Here is a 26291-nt window from a genome sequence, read left to right as displayed (position 1 = left end):
CTCTAGCAGTAAGTCCTCAGCATTGGCACTGACCCGGCAATCTGTTCCATCGGGTACAAAATCGTGGGTGCACACAGGCATTTCTAGTCTGAAAGGAGTATTAGTTTGGTCTTCAGACAGAGGCCTAGTTCCCTAGAGCAAGGATCAGGTTATCCCTGAATAAATGATGGAGATAAGAAGTCGCTCCTTTTCTCTAAGCTCACAATTGCTTTTCTGCATGCTGTGTAACAGAGCCCACTTTCCTTGTTGTCATTACCTGGGTGGTCTGTGCCCAAGAAATCGGGATCGAAGGCTACAGGGGCAAGTATAATGTTCTGGGAGGGGTTGGAAGGGGCAGATGGTAGAAGATGTGAAGCCATTGGGGCAGCTAGGATACAAACAGTGCAAATAAAAAGGGGCAGGTAGGAGATATGGATTTGGGGGGGGGGGGGGGGGGGGACACAGAGACATAATGACGACAGTGACCACAGTACACAGAGGATGACAAATCTCTGACAAATAAAGCAGGATCATGGGAATGCTGGGTAAATCTAGAGGCAAGCAGTGCAGGAAGGATGGCTGCGTGTTTCCGGTCAGCGGAATTAATGTATAATAAGTGCAGTAATGTATGGAGATGCTGGGGACAGGGGGTCTAAAGCTATACCCCTGCCACAACTCTGACCGAACATTGCCGCAACATAGGCAAACCGTACAGGCCTATACTTTGCTACTTTACACTACAGCCCACTCTGCATTATGTGTGACTACAGCTGACACAGACACAGGTTATACATAAATACACAGAAGAACCGATCCCGTTTATAAACACACGTGTGCTGGGAAGATGGGAAACACTAAAGCGCTTTAGTGATGCACTGTTAATGGGATTATTCTGTGTTAATATTAGAATACAATGGTGGGAGTAGGACCATGTGGAATCATTAATATTATTGTAAATGTAACCTTCAGGTCTTAGGGCGGGTGATACAAGTGTCAATAGGTGGTACTACTGGTCATTTCAGCACCCTGAACCTTACAAATTCTGTGCAGTGCCTCTTCCCTGCCTGGGGGTGTCACTCTCTGATGTGGTGCTTCTAGCACAAGTCTGGTCTTCATATCAGTGCCAAAATACAGACCATATTGTGTAAGAAGCACCACCCCAGGCGGGGAAGAGGATTCAGGGTGCTAGAATGGACACTACCATACAATTATATCGCTGCTACAACACCTACTATCACCCACAGCCTGTTACAGTTACCAGCAGGAAAAGAAGAATATCACAGAGGGGAAGCAACAGTTTTAATGCAAAACTAAATTCTCATTCCCTTAGGATGACTTCTTAATAGGTTTCCAACGGGACAGCAGAACCTTGTGTATCGCTGCTGCTCTCAGCTGTAGCATATACATTAACAAAGACGTCACTAGAACATCCAAACCATCAGCAGAGAACGCCTCAAGACACAACTTCTATAGAAACCTTTCTGCTGAAGATTGTAGGACAGTGAAATGTCAGACCCCCAGGGGCGGACGTACAAGTTATTGTATCAGAACCACCAATTGTATGCGTAGTTACCACTCCTGTTGGAATTGTGTGCTTGCATTTAATACAAGTGATGCTGGCCCTTAACAAAATTACATGAAGAGCCAGAAGATTGCCGGCAGACACCTTGGCTGGGCAAATAGTTTGGGATTCACCAAATCAGGAAATAATTATTTACAAACACAATATAAAAATTTGAAAGAGTTTAAATTTAATTCAGTACCAAAAAAATAATGCGCACACACATTTTCTATCATGTTTTATTTTGTTTTTTTTGGTAATACAAATTATTGCATCGAAAAACGTATTGATACAGGAGCATTTAAATACCATACAATTACAGTATACAGTTTTCCACAATAACATTCACGTATTGGCCCCATCACCCAATGCTAGTTCTCACCACCCCAATTGCTTAGTATTTTTTATATAATCAAGGAGCTTTAACATAGAGCTAATAGTAAATTAGTTCAGGAGGGAACAAAATAATGCAGATTTCAGAAGTCAGTCACATTTTAAGACCATGATGAGATTTTAAAAGGTAGATATCATTGGAGATTATAAAGTAAATTATTTTACATCCACCACTGTAAATCAATCGGCGGGGCTACACTCAAACCTATTCATTCTGCTTGCAGGTCATGGTGCCTGTATAATCTAGCCATCAGCAGGACACATCAGTCTCTACAGCACAATGACCCCCCCCCCCCCCCCCCCCCCAAACTGTTAATGAGAATCCCCAGAGAAATGCATAACGACGCAAAAACTCAAAATAAAGCACGGACCCAAGCTTTAATAAAAGAATACAACAATGTAATAGGATTTCCACATCCCTCGGAAATACTGGAAGTGTCCTTATTTCTAATGCTCCATGCAAATCCTACTGCTTTTGTCTGCAGGCTGCGAGAGCTGATGTATTCTAGTTATTTGGTCTCTAGAACCCAATTTATAAGTGCAGAGAAAGGTTTAAAAATACGTTTTTTATGTGTATTTACTATGAGCATGTAATACCTAGGACTACCACCTGTATGGATTGTTGGATGCAGCATGGTCACCGCTGAACCACGGACTGTTAGATTACTTTTCGACTGTGCTTTGGGAACCTCAGGCCTAGAGAAAAACCCAGGATGTAGGTTATTGGGGCTGAGACAAATATATCACCCATAGAGAGCTGGATTATGTATTTTTTTAAACTTTAAGAGCAGGGAGACTTCATGTGTGTAAGTGCCCCGTAGGAAGGGCCGCCCACCACTGAGCAACTGCTGGACTAATCAGTTGTCTGCCATGAGTGTCCACTGATGGGTGGGAGTGGGACCCACCCATAGCATGCCCCATGGTGGGTTACCCACAGCCCCCAAGGACATTGTCTGCCTAAAGGAATCTTGGTCCTGGTGGAGCAACAAGACATGAGGGTATTAGGTATCACCCCCACACCTCCTTCTCATAATGTGTGTCTGTGCAACCTAGAGATGCCATTATCACCCAGGGTCCCCTGTAAGGATGAAACAAATGTTTACCCTGATAATAGACACATCCAGCAGTGTATATGATGGGAATATACAGTATATGTATTAACAATATCCCAATTTCGTGCAAAACTAAGATATTGATTTTCTAGGCAGCCCAGTATCTTTCAAATTCCCTGTTGGCAGGAATCAAGAACAAATATATACAGCACTGATGGATCGGCGCCTGTATCCCAGTCACAAAATTGTAATTAATGTTAGTCTGTTCAAACACAGAAGTGAAATATCTCAAACTTATTTATTAAAAGTCCATAACGTGTGTATCTGTTTTACATCAGCTTTCATTGATTCTTCACATTCAAATATTCAGCATCACAGTTGTATAATTACCCGACGCGTTTCATCTCATAAAATACTTCATCAGGGGTGTGACTTGGTGTGATATATTTCACTTTAGTACAAGGGGACTATTTCCTTGTGATGATAAAATTGGTTTGTATGAATTGTATCAATTGTAGGAAGACACTGAGTCTAGTACCTTACAGTAATTGGACCTATACATCACATTAAAAGTGGCCTCAATAGTCATGGACACTAGGACAACCTCCCAGAGAAATGCTCTGTGAAATTTCACACACCAGGCATCAAAGCAAGTCACACCCCCTGATTAAGTCCTTTAGTAGACGAAACGCATCGGGTAATTACACAACTGTGATGCTGAATATTTGAATGTGAAAAATCAATGAAAGCTGATGTGAAACAGATACACACGTTATGGACTTTTAACAAATAAGTTTGAGATATTTCACTTCTGTGTTTCAACAGACTAACATTAATTACAATTTTGTGACTGGGATACAGGCGCCGAGCCATCAGTGCTCTATATTTATATATATATATATATATATATATATATATATATATATATATATATATATACACACATATATATACACACACACACTATACACACACACGTACCTATATCTAGTCACTAGAAGCACCTCCAGCAGTACCTGTAAATAATAATGTACAGTAGTACACAACCACACACACAAACACACTACTAGCCCCGCTCCCTGCGGCCTGTCCCCCTCGGGCTGGTAGTAGTGTCCTGCCGGGCCCGCTGGGCTGAGTCTCTCCCAGTCTCACCTTCAGTAGCGGAGAGAGAGCTGTCCCCGGGCCTGGCTGCCGCTACTAATTTTCCTTTTCCCAGGGATTCCATCTGCTTCCGGTGTCGCTCACTTCCGCTTCCGGCTACCAGCATGGGCACCATAGAGACTAATGCCGCCGGACAGACGGGAAGCAGGCGGTCCTCCAGGCCGGGTAGGAATGGGAAGCACAGCACACCTTCCCAAATGACCCCGTACCCTGGCAGGGACGCTGGTCGCTGCTGGAATCCGCACAGGAACCACAGTCAGACTGGTCCGGCCTCAATAGTGAGGGAGAAAACTGTCCATGGCGGGAAGTGTCTGCCCTGGTACAGCACATACTGTTACAGTGCACACAGTTACAGCACATACTGCCACAGTGCACACAGCCGCAGCACATACTGTTACATACAGCACATACTGTTACAGTGCACACAGCCACAGCACATACTGTTTCAGTGCACACAGCCACAGCACATACTGGTACAATGCACACAACCACAGCACATACTGGTACAGTGCACACAGATACAGCACATACTGCCACAGTGCACATAACCACAGCACATACTGGTACAATGCACATAACCACAGCACATACTGTTACAGTGCACACAACCACAGCACATACTGTTACAGTGCACACAGATACAGCACATACTGTTAGGGCTATTTCACACGCTCCGGCTCCTGCCGGGCGGCATAACCCCGCACGGCCAGGAAGCCGTGCCGCACACAGTAGTTGTTAATGGACACGATTGTGTCCATTCGCACGGAACGGCCTGGCCGCCTGGTTGCAGCCGGATCCCACCACTGGAAGGGACGGCGGCCGGGCTGTGACCATCCCCTCCATTGTAAACTACTGTGTGCGGCACGGCTTCCTGGCCATGCGGGGTTATGCCGCCCGGCAGGAGCCGGAGCGTGTGAAATAGCCCTAACAGTGCACACAGCCACAGCACATACTGTTACAGTGCACACAGCCAAAGCACATACTGCTACATACTGCACATACTGTTACAGTGCACACAGCCACAGCACATACTGTTACAGTGCACACAGCCAAAGCACATACAGCACATACTGTTACAGTGCACACAGCCACAGCACATACTGTTACAGTGCACACAGCCACAGCACATACTGTTACAGTGCACACAGCACATACTGCTACATACAGCACATACTGTTGCAGTGCACACAGCCACAGCACATACTGCTACATACAGCACATACTGTTACAGTGAACACAGCCACAGCACATACTGTTACAGTGCACACAGCCACAGCACATACTGTTACAGTGCACATAGCCACAGCACATACTGGTACACATATCACATACTGTTACAGGGCATACAGCCACAGCACATACTGTTATGGTGCACACAGCCACAGCACATACTGTTATGGCGCGCACCACAGCACATACTGTTACAGGGCATACAGCCACAGCACATATGGTTACATTGCACACAGCCACAGCACATACGGTTACAGTGCACACAGCCACAGCTCATACTGTTACAGTGCACAAAGATACAGCACATACTATTACAGTGCACACAGCCACAGCACATACTGTTACAGTGCACACAGCCACAGCACATACTGTTACAGCACACACAGCCACAGCACATACTGGTACATACAGCACATACTGTTACAGGGCATAAAGCCACAGCACATACTGGTACATACAGCACATACTGTTACAGGGCATACAGCCACAGCACATACTGGTACATACAGCACATACTGTTACAGGGCACACAGCCACAGCACATACTGGTACATACAGCACATACTGTTACAGGGCATACAGCCACAGCACATACTGTTACAGGGCATACAGCCACAGCACATACTGGTACATACAGCACATACTGTTACAGGGCATACAGCCACAGCACATACTGGTACATACAGCACATACTGTTACAGGGCATACAGCCACAGCACATACTGGTACATACAGCACATACTGTTACAGGGCATACAGCCACAGCACATACTGGTACATACAGCACATACTGTTACAGGGCATACAGCCACAGCACATGTTGGTACATACAGCACATACTGTTACAGGGCATACAGCCCCAGCACATACTGGTACATACAGCACATACTGTTACAGGGCATACAGTACAGATGTGATTTTGCATAGGTCAGGCCTTTGATACCGCGCCTCACGTGAGGTGTTCACACATGGATAGATGTAATGAACAATCCAATGTCTTATACAATCACACACACACACACACACACACTGATTGAGTAAATCAGAGGGTAAGATGGGGCGTTTGGCGCAGGGGCAGCCAACTCCAGTCCTCGGGAGCTACCAACAGTTCACGTTTTCTTTCTCACCTCACAGGTACACAGGTGCACTCATTACTGATTAACACATTTTAAAAGATTCACAGGTGGAGCTAAATACCTCCACCTGAACTTGTTGTTTTGTAGATGTTATTTGGGGAGTGGTGTCCTTCTATCATGTGTTGAGACTAAATTAGGTGCTGCGCCAGAGGGTGATTCACCAGCCTATTGTGATTCTGTGAGGAGACAAGGAAAACATTAGCGGTTGGTAGCTCTCGAGGACTGGGGTTGGATACCCTGGTTTAGCGACTTCCTCATTAGCACATCGTTCATCATAACTACACAGGGAATGATGTGTGCCAAATCCTGTGCAACAGGTCGTTCATATTTCCACTTGCTGAAGGGATCAGAGCGCTAGATTAATGACAGCGAAATCATGCCCGCATATGGTAAGCTTTAAAATGATTGGTCATTCCAGTCCGTCGAAAATGGCCAAATTGTTTAAAATATCTCACTGTGCGCGGACAGCTTTAGGGTGTTGGGTCTAGGAAACAAAATTTGTACTTTTGTCAAAAACTGGTTGGAGAACAGGGAACAGAGACTACTTGCCTACCTGACCCTCTCCATGCAGGAGAAAATGCTCTGCTCCTGGCCTTCCCTGGTAATGTAGGATTGCCAGCACCTGTGGTGACACCTTTCTTATCAGTTACCTAGCTCCCCACAGGTGCTGACAATCCTACATTATCCATACCTCCCAGCATACCCCTCTCCAGGAGGACACAGTGCTCTGTTCCTGGGCTTCCCTGGTAATGTATGATTGCCAGCACCTGTGGGGAGCTAGGTAACTGATAAGAAAGGTGTCACCACAGGTGCTGGCAATCATACATTACCAGGGAAGCCCAGGAACAGAGCACTGTGTCCTCCTGGAGAGGGGCATGCTGGGAGGTATGGATAATGTAGGATTGCCAGCACCTGTGGGGAGCTAGGTAACTGATAAGAAAGGTGTCACCACAGGTGCTGGCAATCCTACATTACCAGGGAAGGCCAGGAACAGAGCATTGTGTCCTCCTGGAGAGGGGCATGCTGGGAGGTATGGATAATGTAGGATTGCCAGCACCTGTTGGGAGCTAGGTAACTGATAAGAAAGGTGTCACCACAGGTGCTGGCAATCCTACATTACCAGGGAAGCCCAGGAACAGAGCACTGTGTCCTCCTGGAGAGGGCCATGCTGGGAGGTATGGATAATGTAGGATTGCCAGCACCTGTGGGGAGCTAGGTAACTGATAAGAAAGGTGTCACCACAGGTGCTGGCAATCATACATTACCAGGGAAGCCCAGTAACAGAGCATTGTGTCCTCCTGGAGAGGGGTATGCTGGGAGGTATGGATAATGTAGGATTGCCAGCACCTGTGGGGAGCTAGGTAACTGATAAGAAAGGTGTCACCACAGGTGATGGCAATCCTACATTACCAGGGAAGCCCAGGAACAGAGCATTGTGTCCTCCTGGAGAGAGGCATGCTGGGAGGTATGGATAATGTAGGATTGCCAGCACCAGTGGGGAGCTAGGTAACTGATAAGAAAGGTGTCACCACAGGTGATGGCAATCCTACATTACCAGGGAAGCCCAGGAACAGAGCACTGTGTCCTCCTGGAGAGGGGCATGCTGGGAGGTATGGATAATGTAGGATTGCCAGCACCTGTTGGGAGCTAGGTAACTGATAAGAAAGGTGTCACCACAGGTGCTGGCAATCATACATTACCAGGGAAGGCCAGGAGCAGAGCATTTTCTCCTGCATGGAGAGGGTCAGGTAGGCAAGTATGGAACAGAGAATTGTAGTAAATGGAGCATTTTTAAATTGGGCTAGTTTTAAGTGGTGTATAAAAAGGTTCTTGCTGGGGCCACTGCTCATTAATATATTGATTAATTACCTTGGTGGCAATTTTATGAGCAAAGTTTTCATGTTTTTATGATTAATCTAAACTATGTAAGGTAATTCAGAGGCACTGGAGGATTGGGCATCAAAATAGAAGATGAGGTTTAACATAAATACATGTAAGGTTATGCAATCTATCAAATAAATGGGGTAAATATAGGGGAATCATTAATGAAGGAGGATTTGGGGGTGCTCAATGTCAAGCAGCAGCTGCAAAGGCCAATATTAGCAGGCATGAAAAGGGGCATAGAGGCGAGGATTTGGCCGCTGATTGAATAAGTAGTGTCAGATCCATTCCAATAAATGAATGTCAAAATGGATCTGACACTAACTGAATATGCCCCACGAACTCCACAGAGTTAGGGTCATGGTGGGAATCAAACACATGACCTCAGTGCTGTGAGGCAGTAATGCAAACCATTACACCATCCGTACTGCCCCGTCTATATAACACATGGTGGGGAATAGAACCCATGACCTCAGCGCTGTGAGGCAGTAATGTAACCATTACACCATCCGTACTGCCCCGTCTATATAACACATGGTGGGGAATAGAACCCATGACCTCAGCGCTGTGAGGCAGTAATGCTAACCATTACACCATCCGTACTGCCCCGTCTATATAACACATGGTGGGGAATAGAACCCATGACCTCAGCGCTGTGAGGCAGTAATGCTAACCATTACACCATCCGTACTGCCCGTATATATAACACATGGTGGGGATAGAACCCATGACCTCAGCGCTGTGAGGCAGTAATGTAACCATTACACCGTCCGTACTGCCCCGTATATAACTCATGGTGGGGATAGACCCCATGACCTCAGCGCTGTGAGGCAGTAATGCTAACCATTACACCGTCCGTACTGCCCCATATATAACACATGGTGGGGATAGACCCCATGACCTCAGCGCTGTGAGGCAGTAATGCTAACCATTACACCATCTGTACTGCCCCGTATATATAACACATGGTGGGGATAGAACCTGTGACCTCAGTGCTGTGAGGCAGTAATGCTATAACCATTACACCGTCCGTACTGCCCCGTATATATAACACATGGTGGGGATAGAACCCATGACATCAGTGCTGTGAGGCAGTAATGCTAACCATTACACCGTCCATACTGCCCCGTATATAACACATGGTGGGGATAGACCCCATGACCTCAGCGCTGTGAGGCAGTAATGCTAACCATTACACCATCCGTACTGCCCCATATATATAACCTATGGTGGGGATAGAACCCATGACCTCAGCGCTGTGAGGCAGTGGTGCTAACCATTACACCATCCGTACTGCCCCGTATATATAACCTATGGTGGGGATAGAACCCATGACCTCAGCGCTGTGAGGCAGTAATGCTAACCATTACACCATCCGTACTGCCCCATATATATAACCTATGGTGGGGATAGAACCCATGACCTCAGCACAGTGAGGCAGTAATGCTAACCATTACACTGTCCGTACTGCCCCTATATATAACACATGGTGGGGATAGAACCCATGACCTCAGCGCTGTGAGGCAGTAATGCTAACCATTACACCGTCCGTACTGCCCTGTATATATAACACATGGTGGGAATAGAACCCATGACCTCAGTGCTGTGAGGCAGTAATGCTAACCATTACACCGTCCGTACTGCCCTGTATATATAACACATGGTGGGGATAGACCCCATGACCTCAGCGCTGTGAGGCAGTAATGCTAACCACTACACCATCCGTACTGCCCCGTATATATATAACACATGGTGGGGATAGAACCCATGACCTCAGCGCTGTGAGGCAGTAATGTAACCATTACACCGTCCGTACTGCTCCGTATATATAACACATGGTGGGGATAGAACCCATGACCTCAGCGCTGTGAGGCAGTAATGCTAACCCTTACACTGTCTGTGAACAGCAAACCTCATCGTGTAATAGAATTAACTGGAACTTTTCGGGATTTCTCACCATGAAACTCCAATAAAGAAGGAGCAGCAACTACAGGGGATCATTTCTGAAGAGGAAATATCCTGAACATGAACCAACAGCACCACCTTGTGGCCAGTGAAGCATACATGAGGAAACACAGAAACTGTATTACACTATCATACCCCCTTCAGACAGACAAATTGACCCTCTGCTAATTTTACAGCAAATGCCGGGTCGATCCGGGTAATTATTTTGTCTGTAATGGTCAACCTGGTTCAAAAATCCCAGACCTTCGACCAGGTAATTACCAGGGTTTTTCCTTTGTCCGACATGGGTAACCGGCCGTGATTGGATGAGCTGGCAGGGCACTGAATGATTGGCATGTGGGTCTCTGATTGGAAGAGTGGGCGGGGCACCGGTGCTGGTGTCTGAGGTTATCAGAGACCAGCAGAAAAGACAGCATGGTGCACTGGAAGGAGGAGGAGATCAGAGAAGTGGCTGTGTTATGACTAGTGGCAATTCTGTAGGATCTGGTGATGGAGCTACTGAGAAGACGATGGCGTAGTTGTCTGAGGAGGAGCCATAGTAAGATCCTGACTCTACAACTGACCCTGCCCGCTAGCTCTCCTGCAGCTCCCCGGATAGGGTGACCAACTCATCCCTTTAATCCGGGACACATATTAATTACACAGGTTCTGTGGCTGGCTTTCACCTGGTTTTAAACTGCCACAGAACCTGTGTAATTAATGTGTCCCGGATTAAAGGGATGAGTTGGTCACCCTATCCCCGGACTAATCCCGCCCCCCCAGACGGCTGCACATGATTTATCTTATATGCAGACCGTCCGACATCCGGATCAGATCCGATGCACATGGAACCGCGCATCGGATCAGATCGGATGTCATACCCTACACAATTTGGGCAATTTCACCCTAGGCCCGAACCACCAGAATTTGGGAAATCGGGCCCACATCATGTAGTGTATGGGAGCCTTAAGTGTAAGTAACCGCTGTAGATGTGGTGCCCTCAGCGCCAGGAGAAGGCGCCGAAACCGATCACTGTGGGGATTTATAGAATAAAACAATCCTAGTAGATACTAAGGAATATGGTGACACCCACTGGTAAAAAATCATATAACATGCAGTCACTTCCATTTTTCGCCAGTGGGTGTCACCATATTCCGTGGTTTCCTACATTGCAATAGGGCTTATTTGGTGAAGGCTCTTTTTTGTGTGACCCTGGGCTGAAGAATTGTAAAAGCGCGCTGACGGATCAATTTGTTTTTCTTCATCGTGTCAATCCTAGATGCTCTCCCATTGTCACAATGTCACATAGAGACGGGTGTGGATCAGTTGGTCACCAGCAAGTTGTTAGACAGTCATTAGGTCGACATGCATTTAGGTTGACATGTGTCTAGGTCGACATGCAGGAAGGTAGACAGGATCATTAGGTCGACAAGGGTTAGTTCGACAGTCAAAAGGTCGCCATGGGGGTTTTTCCCTACAGCCCCGGCTTCCCCGTGGTTTAAAGCTCCGAATTTTCCGGGTCCGCAGTGAGGGGGCGTGGCTAAAGCGACACGATTTGCGTCATTTCACGTCATTTTAGCCCCACCCACCATCCTCGGACCTGCAAATTGATGCTGCTGCTGGTCATGGGTCAATTGATGCTTCTCCCGGAGAGGAGTTTTAAAAAGTCGGCAAGTAAGTAAGCCTGACACTGGCACGTGGCTTGTATAATCAGAGTTATTGTACATTGGCATTGCAGCAAATTCTCCAACTAGAACAATAGGAGAAGTGTAAAGAAATTCCTTGTCTGAGTGATCAGCAGTTGCCTGACTGTCTGTCCTTTTGCGGTATCGCTGGTGCCGGTTATACTGCACCGCTGCTGCTGTTGGCAGAATGTTTGCATTTATAAAAAACAAATTTCCCGCTCCTTTATTCCAGTATGTACAGCGCAGGAGCTGGAGTGTGGCAGGGATACATCCGAGGCACTGGCGGTCAATATACCGGCAACAGAGGTAAGGTCAGTGTACTTTGCCTTGCCCCTGCCCCCCCATCTCCAACCATCACAGTCTGACTATAACCCACCCTGCTAGTGCTTAAGCCTAAACCACCCACCACACAGCCTAACACTAACCTCCCCCCCCCCCCCCCCGATGGCCTCACACTAAGTACCCCCACTAATACCTAAACCTAACCCCAATCCCTACCCCACTTACTCGAGCTGTTGGTATTCCGGCATTCGCACCTTAATCCTGTGTCAAGGATGTGGCGCCGGTGTTCTGGCGGAAGTCGCGGTACCGGTATCGTTATACTGATTGCTGGGATGCTGATTGGGACCATACAGGGCGGCAGCACTGGGAGTGTAGACAGGGCTGTATTATCCATAAGGCCGACTAGGCTGAAGCTTAGGGGCCCCATGGGGTCTGGGGCCACACCATTCTCTTTTTGCTGTTTCTGTTACCTGCACTCCAATGGCACACAGGTGATATGAACACAGAAATATAAATATATCTTAGATATTCAATTTCAGAACAAATTTCTGACTTCTCGTAAATGCGCTGATTTATAAACCCAGCATGTGGAAATTGTGTGATGGCAGAACTGTTATTTGTCACCCCTGTGTCATCGCACAATAAACCGCAAGAAGATACAATCAGATTAGAAAATCTCTTCCGTTAAAAACATATCACACACAGAGGAAGCCACGTACTATATATCAGTGCAGGAGGATCAGAGGTATCAATCCAAGCCGAGGGTAGGGGGAACACAGGTAGCACAGAGGAAACCACGTACTATATATCAGTGCAGGAGAATCAGAGGTATCAATCCAAGCCGAGGGTAGGGGGAACACAGGTAGCACAGAGGAAGCCACGTACTATATATCAGTGCAGGAGAATCAGAGGTATCAATCCAAGCCGAGGGTAGGGGGAACACAGGTAGCACAGAGGAAACCACGTACTATATATCAGTGCAGGAGAATCAGAGGTATCAATCCAAGCCAAGGGTAGGGGGAACACAGGTAGCACAGAGGAAGCCACGTACTATATATCAGTGCAGGAGAATCAGAGGTATCAATCCAAGCCGAGGGTAGGGGGAACACAGGTAGCACAGAGGAAGCCACGTACTATATATCAGTGCAGGAGAATCGGAGGATGCTACTTATACCAGAGGTATCAATCCAAGCCGAGCGGAGGTGACACACAGGTAGCCCATTGGTGACACACAGGTAGCCCATTGGTGATACACAGGTGGCACACAGGTAGCCCATTGGTGACACACAGGTAGCCCATTGGTGACACACAGGTAGCCCATTGGTGATACACAGGTGGCACACAGGTAGCCCATTGGTGACACACAGGTAGCCTGCAGGTGGCACACAGGTAGCCCATTGGTGACACACAGGTAGCTCGCAGGTGGCACACAGCCAGCCTGCAGGTAGCACATAGGTAGCCCATTGGTGACACACAGGTAGCCTGCAGGTGACACACAGGTAGCCCACAGGTAGCACATAGGTAGCCCATTGGTGACACACAGGTAGCCTGCAGGTGACACACAGGTAGCCCGCAGGTGGCACACAGGCAGCCCACAGGTGGCACACAGCTGTAATGAGTCTGTACTGTGCTGGATTCCTCCTGGTGGTATCTGTGCTAATTACTGGTGAGTTATTGTGTTCTCCTATACTGTACTTTTATGTTTTATTAAGAATTACTTTTGTAACTAAAAACAATGTAAATCAAATATAGATAATATACACACTGGGCTAACACAGGAGAGGACACAGTTATATACAGTATGTATATATTATATTATTACATTTCCCTTGTGATATTGGTGTATTCTGTCTGCAAGTTGTTATTCATGTACAATGGTGGAACGCACTCCTTCTCCATAGAACACATGTTACTTTATGTACAGTATAAGTCATTATTAAAATCCTTGAGTTTCGTATTATGCAGAATACAATATATAGAGGGTTATTACCTTATTCTTTTTATTTGTTCAGAATGTAAGAAAAAGAGAAACAGATTTGTGAATAATGAATCCCTGTGTATTATTTAATATGTACAAGTTGAGCATCCCTTATCCAAAATGCTCGGGACCAGAAGAATTTTGGATAATGGATTATTCCAAAATTTGGAATATTTTTATATTTCAATGAGGTATCTGGTATTTATGTTGTTTTAACACATCAACTACATGAAACACACACACATATATGTTATTTGTGCATAAAACAAAGTTTCAAAACATGAAATAAAGTTTGTGTCCTATCGCAGATACTGAATGTGAATGCCAAACAATTAATTTCTTGCACATATTTAGTGCCAGTTACATATCATATCCTCAGTAGTGCCAGTTACATATCATATCCTCAGTAGTGCCAGTTACATATCATATCCTCAGTAGTGCCAGTTACATATCATATCCTCAGTAGTGCCAGTTACATATCATATCCTCAGTAGTGCCAGTTACATATCATATCCTCAGTAGTGCCAGGACAAAGAGGTTTATCTTGTTAGACAGAAGGAGGCTAAGAAGGTAATCAGATGTGCAAAGTGAAAGGAGGAAAACAAAAAGTGGCATAATAAGACTGAAGACAGAGAGTGGAAGTCTTCTTGAGGGGGACAATGTAATAGCAGATCATAATAGTAATTATTTCTGCTCAGTATTCACTGCTGAAAGAGAGGGGAAGGGGCCACAGTTAAGTTGCAAGTATAGTCAGAAAACTGAGGGAGAGACAAGTACATTTACAGAGGAGAAAGTCCTCACAGACCTCTCAAAACTGAAAGTGGATAAATCAATGGGGCCAGATGGGATACATCCAAGGATACTAAAAGAGCTTAAAGGGGAGCTGGTAAAACCAATAACAGAATTATTCAACCAGTCACTAGCTACTGGAGTAATCCCAGAGTACTGGAAAACAGCGAATGTAGTCCCACTGCACAAAAGTGGAAGCAAGGAAGAGGTCAGCAACTATCGACCAGTGAGCCTTACATCAATAGTAGGGAAATTGATGGAAACACTCTTAAAACAAAGAGTTGTAGAATATCTCAAAACCAGAAATTTATAGGATACGAAACAGCATGGGTTTACTGGGGGAAGATCATGTCAAACAAATCTTATTGACTTTTTGACTGGGTGACTAAAGTAATAGATCAAGGGGGGGCTGTAGATGTAGCTTATCTAGACTTTAGTAAGGCTTTTGACACTGTCCCACATCGCAGACTGTTAAATAAACCTGAAAGCTTGGGATTGGATGCTAAGATAGTTGAATGGATAAGATACTGGTTGTAGGACAGAAAGCAGAGAGTTGTAGAAAACAGAGTACAGTCACAGGAGGGAAAGGTCCAGTGGAGTACCCCAGGGATCTGTACTTGGACCAGTGCTTTTTAATATCTTTATTGGTGATATTGCAAATGGAATTGAGGGTAAAATGTGCCTTTTTGCTGATCTAGGTAGATTAGAGTAATGGTCAAGAGCATGGCAACTCCAGTTTAATGCCAAAAAAGGCAAAATCATGCACTTGGGTCTCAGAAATCCAAAGACTAAATATAGTATAAATGGCACTATAATGGTAACTACTGAGGAAGAGAGGGATCTAGGTGTCACTATATCAGGGGACTTAAAGGCAGGTAGGCAATGTAACAAAGCAATGAAGAAGGCAAGTCAGATGCTTGGTTGCATAGGGAGAGGTATCAGCAGTAGAAAGAAAGAAGTAATAATGCCACTGTATAGGTCATTGGTACGACCTCATCTAGAGTATTGTGTTCAGTTCTGGAGGCCATATCTCCAGAAGGATATAAATACATTAGAGACTGTACAAAGAAGGGCAACTAAAATGGTGCATGGCCTACATCACAAAACGTACCAGGAAAGACTAAAAGATCTTAATATGTATGGTTTAGAGCAGAGAAGGGAAAGGGGGGACATGATAGAAACTTTCCCATATATCAGGGGTTTTAACAAGGTACAGGTGGGAGACATGCTTCACAGGAAGCGGAGCAGCAGAACACGAGGACATGCACTGACACTAGAGCGAGGAAGGTACAGGTGGGAGACATTCTTCACAGGAAGAGGAGCAACAGAACACGAGGACATGCACTGACACTAGGGGGAGGAAGGTACAGGTGGGAGACATTTGTCACAGGAAGAGGAGCAACAGAACACGAGGACATGCACTGACACTAGAGGGAGGAAGGTACAGGTGGAAGACAGTCACAGGAAGAGGAGCAGCAGAACACGAGGACATGCACTGACACTAGGGGGAGGAAGGTACAGGTGGGAGACATTCTTCACAGGAGGAGGAGCAACAGAACACGAGGACATGCACTGACACTAGAGGGAGGAAGGTACAGGTGGAAGACAGTCACAGGAAGAGGAGCAGCAGAACACGAGGACATGCACTGACACTAGAGTGAGGAAGATTCAGGGGAAATCTGAGGAAGAATTACTTCACAGAAAGAGTAGTAGACAAGTGGAATAGCCTCCCATCAGAGGTGGTAGAGGCAAATACAGAAGAACAATTTAAACATGGGTTAGCCATATTGACATCCGTACAAAAAAATAAGGATCAAATATGGTTTGAGGTAACATGTTTAAAAAGGGCCTGACTAGATGGGCCAAGTGGTTCTTATCTGCCGTCAAATTCTATGTTTCTATGTCCTTAGTAGTGCTGTTACAGATGTCCCCTGTAGTGCTTTTAGCAAAAAATACATTTTTCACTTTCAGTAGTAGTCTAGTCGTGATGATATAAATGCATGTATGACTTTAGGCAGGTCTTCTGAGGGAATTAAGTGCTTGATTCTGGCTATAGTCCTTATTTGATAGAATGAGGATTTTATTGTGTCTGACACCTGATGTTTAAGTGTCAGGCCATTATCCAGGACAACACCAAGATTCCGCACATGATCAGAGTTTTTTTAGGGCTGTGCCCCCCAGTTTAAGACCTGTCAGTTGGCTATGCTGCTGTCTTGTCCTGTGATTTATCATCAGGACTTCTGTTTTATCTGGGTTCAGTCTCAGCCAACTGGTGCTCAGCTAGGCAGCCATTTAAAGCTGTTATTGTGTAATTGGTGCCTGGAGCAAAGAACAGGTACAGTTGGGTATCATCTGCTTAGCAGTGGTAGACCAGGCCATGGCGTCTGATTATGTCACCAAGTGGAAGCATGTATACTGCAAAAAGCATAGGAGATAGTATAGAACCCTGTGGGACACCACAGGACAACGGCACTGGTGGTGATGAGTATACTCCCGATGAAACTCTCTGTGACCTGCCAGCGAGAAATTATTTGAACCAGCCAAGGACTGTGCCACCCAGACCACAGAAATTATTCAGGTGCTCAATTATAATCCCATGGTCAACGGTGTCAAATGCTGCAGAGAGGTCCAGAAGGTTTAGGATTGAACAGTGTCCTCTATCTAATGAGACACACACCTAGGTTACACCAGGAGAACCGCACACCTCTAATGAGACACACACCTGTAGGTTACACCAGGAGAACCGCACATCTCTAATGAGACACACCCCTGTAGCTTACACCAGGAGAACCGCACATCTCTAATGAGACACACACCTTTAGGTTACACCAGGAGAACCGCACATCTCTAATGAGACGCACACCTAGGTTACACCAGGAGAACCGCACATCTCTAATGAGACACACACCTAGGTTACACCATGAGAACCGCACATCTCTAATGAGACACACCCCTAGGTTACACCAGGAGAGCCGCACATCTCTGATGAGACACACACCTGTAGGTTACACCAGGAGAACCGCACATCTCTAATGAGACACACACCTGTAGGTTACACCAGGAGAACCGCACATCTGTAATGAGACACACACCTGTAGGTTACACCAGGAGAGCCGCACATCTCTGATGAGACACACACCTGTAGGTTACACCAGGAGAACTGCACATCTGTAATGAGACACACCCCTAGGTTACACCAGGAGAACCGCACATCTCTGATGAGACACACACCTGTAGGTTACACCAGGAGAACCGCACATCTCTAGTGAGACACACACCTGTAGGTTACACCAGGAGAGCCGCACATCTCTGATGAGACACACACCTGTAGGTTACACCAGGAGAACCGCACATCTCTAATGAGACACACACCTGTAGGTTACACCAGGAGAACCGCACATCTCTAATGAGACACACACCTGTAGGTTACACCAGGAGAGCCGCACATCTCTAATGAGACACACACCTGTAGGTTACACCAGGAGAACCGCACATCGCTAATGAGACACACACCTGTAGGTTACACCAGGAGAGTCGCACCTCTCTGATGAGACACACACCTGTAGGTTACACCAGGAGAACTGCACATCTCTGATGAGACACACACCTGTAGGTTACACCAGGAGAACCGCACATCTCTAATGAGACACATACCTGTAGGTTACACCAGGAGAACCGCACATCTCTGATGAGACACACACCTAGGTTACACCAGGAGAACCGCACATCTGTAATGAGACACACCCCTAGGTTACACCAGGAGAACCGCACCTCTGTAATGAGACACACCCCTAGGTTACACCAGGAGAACCGCACATCGCTAATGAGACACACACCTGTAGGTTACACCAAGAGAACCGCACATCTCTAATGAGACACACACCTGTAGGTTACACCAGGAGAGCCGCACATCTCTGATGAGACACACCCCTAGGTTACACCAGGAGAACTGCACATCTGTAATGAGACACACCCCTGTAGGTTACACCAGGAGAACCGCACATCTGTAATGAGACACACACCTGTAGGTTACACCAGGAGAACCGCACATCGCTAATGAGACACACACCTGTAGGTTACACCAGGAGAGTCGCACCTCTCTGATGAGACACACACCTGTAGGTTACACCAGGAGAACCGCACATCTGTAATGAGACACACCCCTAGGTTACACCAGGAGAACCGCACATCTGTAATGAGACACACACCTGTAGGTTACACCAGGAGAGCCGCACATCTCTGATGAGACACACACCTGTAGGTTACACCAGGAGAACTGCACATCTGTAATGAGACACACCCCTAGGTTACACCAGGAGAACCGCACATCTCTGATGAGACACACACCTGTAGGTTACACCAGGAGAACCGCACATCTCTAGTGAGACACACATCTGTAGGTTACACCAGGAGAGCCGCACATCTCTGATGAGACACACACCTGTAGGTTACACCAGGAGAACCGCACATCTCTAATGAGACACACACCTGTAGGTTACACCAGGAGAACCGCACATCTCTAATGAGACACACACCTGTAGGTTACACCAGGAGAGCCGCACATCTCTAATGAGACACACACCTGTAGGTTACACCAGGAGAACCGCACATCGCTAATGAGACACACACCTGTAGGTTACACCAGGAGAGTCGCACCTCTCTGATGAGACACACACCTGTAGGTTACACCAGGAGAACTGCACATCTGTAATGAGACACACCCCTAGGTTACACCAGGAGAACTGCACATCTCTGATGAGACACACACCTGTAGGTTACACCAGGAGAACCGCACATCTCTAATGAGACACATACCTGTAGGTTACACCAGGAGAACCGCACATCTCTGATGAGACACACACCTAGGTTACACCAGGAGAACCGCACATCTGTAATGAGACACACCCCTAGGTTACACCAGGAGAACCGCACCTCTGTAATGAGACACACCCCTAGGTTACACCAGGAGAACCGCACATCGCTAATGAGACACACACCTGTAGGTTACACCAAGAGAACCGCACATCTCTAATGAGACACACACCTGTAGGTTACACCAGGAGAGCCGCACATCTCTGATGAGACACACCCCTAGGTTACACCAGGAGAACCGCACATCTGTAATGAGACACACACCTGTAGGTTACACCAGGAGAGCCGCACATCTCTGATGAGACACACACCTGTAGGTTACACCAGGAGAACTGCACATCTGTAATGAGACACACCCCTAGGTAACACCAGGAGAACCGCACATCTCTGATGAGACACACACCTGTAGGTTACACCAGGAGAACCGCACATCTCTAATGAGACACACACCTGTAGGTTACACCAGGAGAGCCGCACATCTCTGATGAGACACACACCTGTAGGTTACACCAGGAGAACCGCACATCTCTAATGAGACACACACCTGTAGGTTACACCAGGAGAGCCGCACATCTCTGATGAGACACACCCCTAGGTTACACCAGGAGAACCGCACATGTCTAATGAGACACACACCTGTAGGTTACACCAGGAGAACCGCACATCTCTAATGAGACACACACCTGTAGGTTACACCAGGAGAACCGCACATCTGTAATGAGACACACACCTGTAGGTTACACCAGGAGAACTGCACATCTGTAATGAGACACACACCTGCAGGTTACACCAGGAGAACCTGATGTACAATGTATCAGACTGTAATGTTCTCTCATCTCCCATTGCAGCACAAACCCCTGCGGCCAGGAATGAACAGGTGGTAGTCGCTCCCCGTCATGGCGAGGTGGGCCTCTGCCAGTATGCCCGCCCATACAAATCCAGGTTTAACCTAACATTAGAGAAAGGCGGCGATATGGTGTGCTTGGTGTACACGTCAGGTGCAGAAATCAAATTCTACACCCAGGAAGATAACGCCCAATGTCGCTTTGATGAAGTCAATGGCACATTTTCCTTCACTCTGACCCAGCTGCACATGACGCACACCGACCACTACACCTGTCACATCCAAATCTTTAGTCCTCCGCCTTTCCGCAGATCTGTTGTGAACAAAGCCTATGTGTATGTCCACGGTAAGTTGTCATAATGGTGGCTGAATTATCTATTGAACACCTTTCTTTAGTACCTCTGTGAGAGCCAAGGATTCATTAAATATCCCCGCGTGTGTGCCTCCAACCAAGCCTCTGCACCAGGAACTGGAAACCATGACAGATAAGAGCTGATTGGCTGGCTGTTTATCACTTTTTGAAGCTTGATACATCTGGCCTAAGTGAGGATTAGTATGGGAAGGGTATTATAGTGCCACGGAGTCAGTGACGGAGCAGACGGTGTAGGTGAGACAGAACAGCGTATGTTCCGGGAACATCCTCGTTGGGAAAACGGTTAGATATTATTATAAGGAAGTTATTTCTCCCATGATACACTGTACATCATAACACAGATAGCAATGACTGTATATATAGCTCGCACCCTCAGAACCCAGTGATCACCATTTACCACCCAAATTCTGCATGTATCTGTGTATGCTGAGACGGCTCTGATAACAGCCCGTCATGCTGGCGCACTCAGTGCAGCGTGTGTGCTGTGCGTGATCAGCCTTCTTCAGTGGGGGGCAAACTGCAGTGCAGAGTAGGGGGTCCGTGAGCAGACTCCAGGTGCCCCCCTGCTCTTCATGGTCCAGTAGACCCTGGTAATATGCCGGAGCCTACTTCGCATGAACAGGTCTCTGGGAACATGGAGCCTGCGATGTGGGCCCCTCTGATCTCAGGGGTCCGTGTGCACCACACACATTACACCCATTAGAGAAACGTCAATGCCGCAGGGAGGGATCCCGAACATCCCTCTCCATAGAATGCAGCACTGAAGTGGTCAGAGGTTACTCCGCCCTCTGCGGCGCTGTACCAGGTTATGCCTAGTGTATTTTAGTCCGGAATACACTAGGGTGCAGTTACATTATTACATGGGAATGTGTCTGTGTGGGGGGGGGGGGTAATTCATGTAGTCAGTGATGGCTCCTCTGTGCGGTTCCGTATTCCCAGGTAGGACTCAGGGCCAGAAGTCCAATCATCACAAACCACAGATCTTACTGTAAGAGACAAAATTGTCATGTACAGATGGAGCAGCTCACCTGGCCATTCTATCGCCATTCACCAGTCGCCGCCAGAGTGGGGCGCGTATGCACGAGATGCTCACGTGCCCCGTTCTGTTGAAACCCGCCTCCACTGCCCCCTGCACCCCCAACTCACATTGCTGTCTCCCTGAAGCAGAATTGGGCAGGGGATCCGCTCCCTACCGCCGTGCAAACGTGTGAGATGCTCGTGCGTCCCCGTCAGATTGAGCGTCTGTCCACCAGGAGGTGCTCCATCTGTATATCGTGATAGTAAAAGCCGATATGAACGCGGAGGGTGCTGGGATGCATCACATGTGCCCATTGGGTGATAATGAATATAACATTGTCATGCAATTAAGCCCTAACCAGCAGCAAAGGTTCCAGCTCCTCATCTCCCAGCAACGCACCCAATGGGCATCCTGTAACTGCTGGTTACACACTACCCTCGTCATATGCAAGTAATGACATCAGCAATCCCGCCACAGCACAGTATGGCGCACGACACCGTCTTGTACCCCCCTGATCCCATACCCGCAGGAGCCATCTGTAATACCCCCGCTCTCGCCTGTTGCCAAAATCAATATAGTTATTATTGATACAGTAATATACTGTACATTTGGGTAATACTAGAACGTGGCTGTTTTATGGCGTGTCAATGACCTAACAGTATATTATTTTATTTTAGTTATTAGTGTCCTCTGTTTATGAAGCAGTGCAGAGGTTCTGTAGAACACTTATATAGTCCCATATTAGACCCATTGGGTACAGCACTGGATAAATGTAAACTCACTAATGTACAGTACTGTAATTCCACCGATGTAATACTGTATATGAGCTTACAGACATTAATGGTGCCAAACGCCTATTCTCAGACGCTGACCCCAGTTATCTATTTCTGCTTTGTGCTAACTGAGAAATAAGCACTTAAATATCCATATACAGTACCAGCCCCCTGTCCAGATAATGACAAGGGGAATATTATCACATTGCTGAATGTAAAATGTTTTACATTGTTTCTGAAGCATTTGTATAGGATTTGTGCAGAACTCTATTTGTTACACATTGTATCGTATTTCCTGAATCCTGTTTGCTAATATCTTCCAGATTTTCAGTCCCCAACCTGTGACGTCACGTTAGATTTGGTGACATGGATCCTAATTGGAGTTGCTGTCTTCCTAACCGTGTGCTTCATTGCAGTACTGTATCAATGCGTCCAGAGGAAGGTGAGCGCAAATGTCCAGTCAGCGGACTTATTCTGCGCTGCGCATATTATACAGGACAGTAAATAGGGGCACAGCATTTATGCAAGTTTCATTTTGTGCAAATTGTATAAAAATGGTCAGAAATGAGAGAAACAAATATCCAAACAAATGAACATTTTGGGCGATTTTGAGTTGTCATTTCTGTGTAACGCAGCGTCATGTCCTCGCACCTGTAGTATGGGGGACATCGCTAAGGCATAACATAGGATGACAAGTCTATACAGTACTGTACAGTACTGCAGGAATGCTTCAGTAGGTACTTGGGAGATAAGTGCACATAACGTGCGCTGACAGCGCTCCCCCCTATATCGCTGGGTGGCACACCTACCCCCAACATTTTGAAAGGACAATTTTAAGATGTGACCGATTTGTTCCTTTTGTTACCAGCGCTGCAGAAAATGTGAAGCTCGAGTCCCGGAAGTGAATATGGAGCAAAACAGCGAATACATGCACATGGCCGCCGTCCCTGTGGCCAGGGGCTCAGCGCGAAGATGACGATGATGATGAGATACAATTATCTCTGGGTATGTACATTTCCCCTAGTCAGGTGCAACAATCTTATGTAACCAATGCAGGCTAACCCGCTCATAGGCCTACAGGCTACTACCACAGTGTGTGATGGAACCTGGCGCTGCTGCTGGGCTTCATAGTAACATATCAGCTACTACCACAGTGTGTGACGGAACCTGGCGCTGCTGCTGGGCTGCACAGTAACATATCGGCTACTACCACAGTGTGTGACGGAACCTGGCGCTGCTGCTGGGCTGCACAGTAACATATCGGCTACTACCACAGTGTGTGATGAAACATGGCGCTGCTGCTGGGCTGCATAGTAACATATCGGCTACTACCACAGTGTGTGACGGAACCTGGCGCTGCTGCTGGGCTGCATAGTAACATATTGGCTACTACCACAGTGTGTGACGGAACCTGGCGCTGCTGGGCTACCACAGTGTGTGACGGAACCTGGCGCTGCTGCTGGGCTGCATAGTAACATATCAGCTACTACCACAGTGTGTGACGGAACATGGCGCTGCTGCTGGGCTGCATAGTAACATATCGGCTACTACCACAGTGTGTGACTGAACCTGGCGCTGCTGCTGGGCTGCATAGTAACATATCGGCTACTACCACAGTGTGTGACGGAACCTGGCGCTGCTGGGATGCACAGTAACATATCGGCTACTACCACAGTGTGTGACTGAACCTGGCGCTGCTGCTGGGCTGCATAGTAACATATCGGCTACTACCACAGTGTGTGACGGAACCTGGCGCTGCTGGGATGCACAGTAACATATCGGCTACTACCACAGTGTGTGACGGAACCTGGCGCTGCTGGGCTGCATAGTAACATATCAGCTACTCCCACAGTGTGTGACGGAACATGGCGCTGCTGGGCTGCATAGTAACATATCAGCTACTCCCACAGTGTGTGACGGAACATGGCGCTGCTGGGCTGCATAGTAACATATCAGCTACTACCACAGTGTGTGATGGAACCTGGCGCTGCTGGGCTGCATAGTAACATATCGGCTACTACCACAGTGTGTGACAGAACATGGCGCTGCTGGGCTGCATAGTAACATATCGGCTACTACCACAGTGTGTGACGGAACATGGCACTGCTGGGCTGCATAATAACATATCGGGTGATGCTCAGCACTCGGAAGGGCCTAGAACACGGGCAATGATTATACTCAGAAGAGGCTGCTGGCGCATTTACCTCTAGCAGGGAGTCTTGTGGCCTTGGGTTAAAGTGGGGGGGAACTGGGTGGAACTGAGTTCCACCACCTGGTTTGGGAGGGGGAACTCAGTTCCACCTCCAGCACAACCCTGCACAGTAATTTCAACAGAAAAGCCTGACCCAGCAGTTCTGTGATGTCATACCGTCACTGCCACTGAAGTGAAGAAAAGCCACTAAGAGAAGAAGGCTTTGTGCATGCTGAAGACGATATGTTCTACTTATACATGTATGTGTGTCATACATATATACTGAGTACGACTGTGTAGCGTAACTTGAATAAGGGCCACTATTGTGAGTCATAATGGGATTAATATGTGGTGTAATATGAATCAGGGGCACTACATGTGGTAAATATGATTGTGCTGTGTGGCATAATATTAATAGGTCTATTGTGTGACCACACCCCTCCCTTGTGAAAACACTGTCCCTTTATTAAGTATTGCAGGTAGGGCACAAACAAAAGTTTGTAGTGGGTCCCGAATGCCCCGGCACTGACTCGGTCTCAGTCTAATGGGGAGGGGGGGGGGGGGGGGGGGGGGACTGAGACAGGGGAGATGAGTTCCACCACCTCTCCGGGACCACTTTAAGCCCTGTTTGTGGCACAATGTAATGCTGGGGGCCATTCAGGATGCCGGACAAACTTTGACTACTTACAAGGCATGGTTTTACCTTGGGTGGCGTTACGTCCGCCCCTGGGAGAGAGATAAAGTGAAAAAGTGCCCAAAGTACCCAATTAGCTTCTGTCATTTCACAGACTGTGCTACAGTTATTGTTAGAGCGATTTCTGTTGCACATTTATTGGGAGGTATTAGGGGAGATGGGTCCGTGCTAGGGCAGATATATCTATACATCGTCTCACAATCATGATGGTTTTGGTGTGTGCCCTACATAAGACTGCAGATTATAACTATATGAAGGTGCTCACAGCTAGTAGTTAAACAGTTAGAGTTCTCATGCTTCTTAACCAGGAGCTAATGGCTCCATCAGTCATGTGTGACAGGTCCTGGGTTCTAATACCAGGTATCACACTTGCTTATGTCATCTATGTGTATAAAAGGCTAACTACTCCTCACCTCTATAAGGTGAAGTACCGCCAGTGACCATTAGAGACCACT

At 47.0% G+C, this 26291-nt stretch overlaps 2 protein-coding genes across 9 annotated transcripts in view; one reads left to right on the top strand and one right to left on the bottom strand.

The window, feature by feature from the left end:
- The window catches only part of ZDBF2 (zinc finger DBF-type containing 2), a 39533-nt gene extending 35219 nt beyond the window's left edge, over window positions 1-4314 (bottom strand). Inside the window, exon 1 of one of the 2 annotated variants that reach the window (XM_083154125.1) lies at window positions 4138-4314. The gene's annotated coding sequence lies outside the window, so the exon portion shown is untranslated. The remainder of the gene's footprint in view (window positions 1-4137) is intronic. The other variant, XM_083154124.1, reaches the window with a different exon arrangement.
- ICOS (inducible T cell costimulator) overlaps window positions 4248-26291 on the top strand; it is a 41737-nt gene continuing 19693 nt past the window's right edge. For 2 of the 7 annotated variants that reach the window (XR_014450837.1, XM_083154128.1), the window contains exons 1-5: window positions 4248-4311; window positions 12255-12328; window positions 20792-21133; window positions 23275-23393; window positions 23820-23956. Coding sequence is in view for 6 of the 7 variants with exons in the window: in XM_083154128.1 (XP_083010254.1) it covers window positions 12256-12328; window positions 20792-21133; window positions 23275-23393; window positions 23820-23927 (642 nt within the window). In the remaining variant the exon portion in view is untranslated. Of the gene's footprint in view, window positions 4312-4339; window positions 4425-10019; window positions 10612-12254; window positions 12334-12367; window positions 13971-20791; window positions 21134-23274; window positions 23394-23819; window positions 23957-26291 lie in introns of those variants that run through there. The other 5 variants (XM_083154132.1, XM_083154130.1, XM_083154133.1 and 2 more) reach the window with 5 other exon arrangements.

Source organism: Crinia signifera, chromosome 7 (assembly GCF_055691185.1).
Source record: "Crinia signifera chromosome 7, ASM5569118v1, whole genome shotgun sequence".
Taxonomy (NCBI): domain Eukaryota; kingdom Metazoa; phylum Chordata; class Amphibia; order Anura; family Myobatrachidae; genus Crinia; species Crinia signifera.
This window is presented reverse-complemented; position numbering and strand designations above follow the sequence as displayed.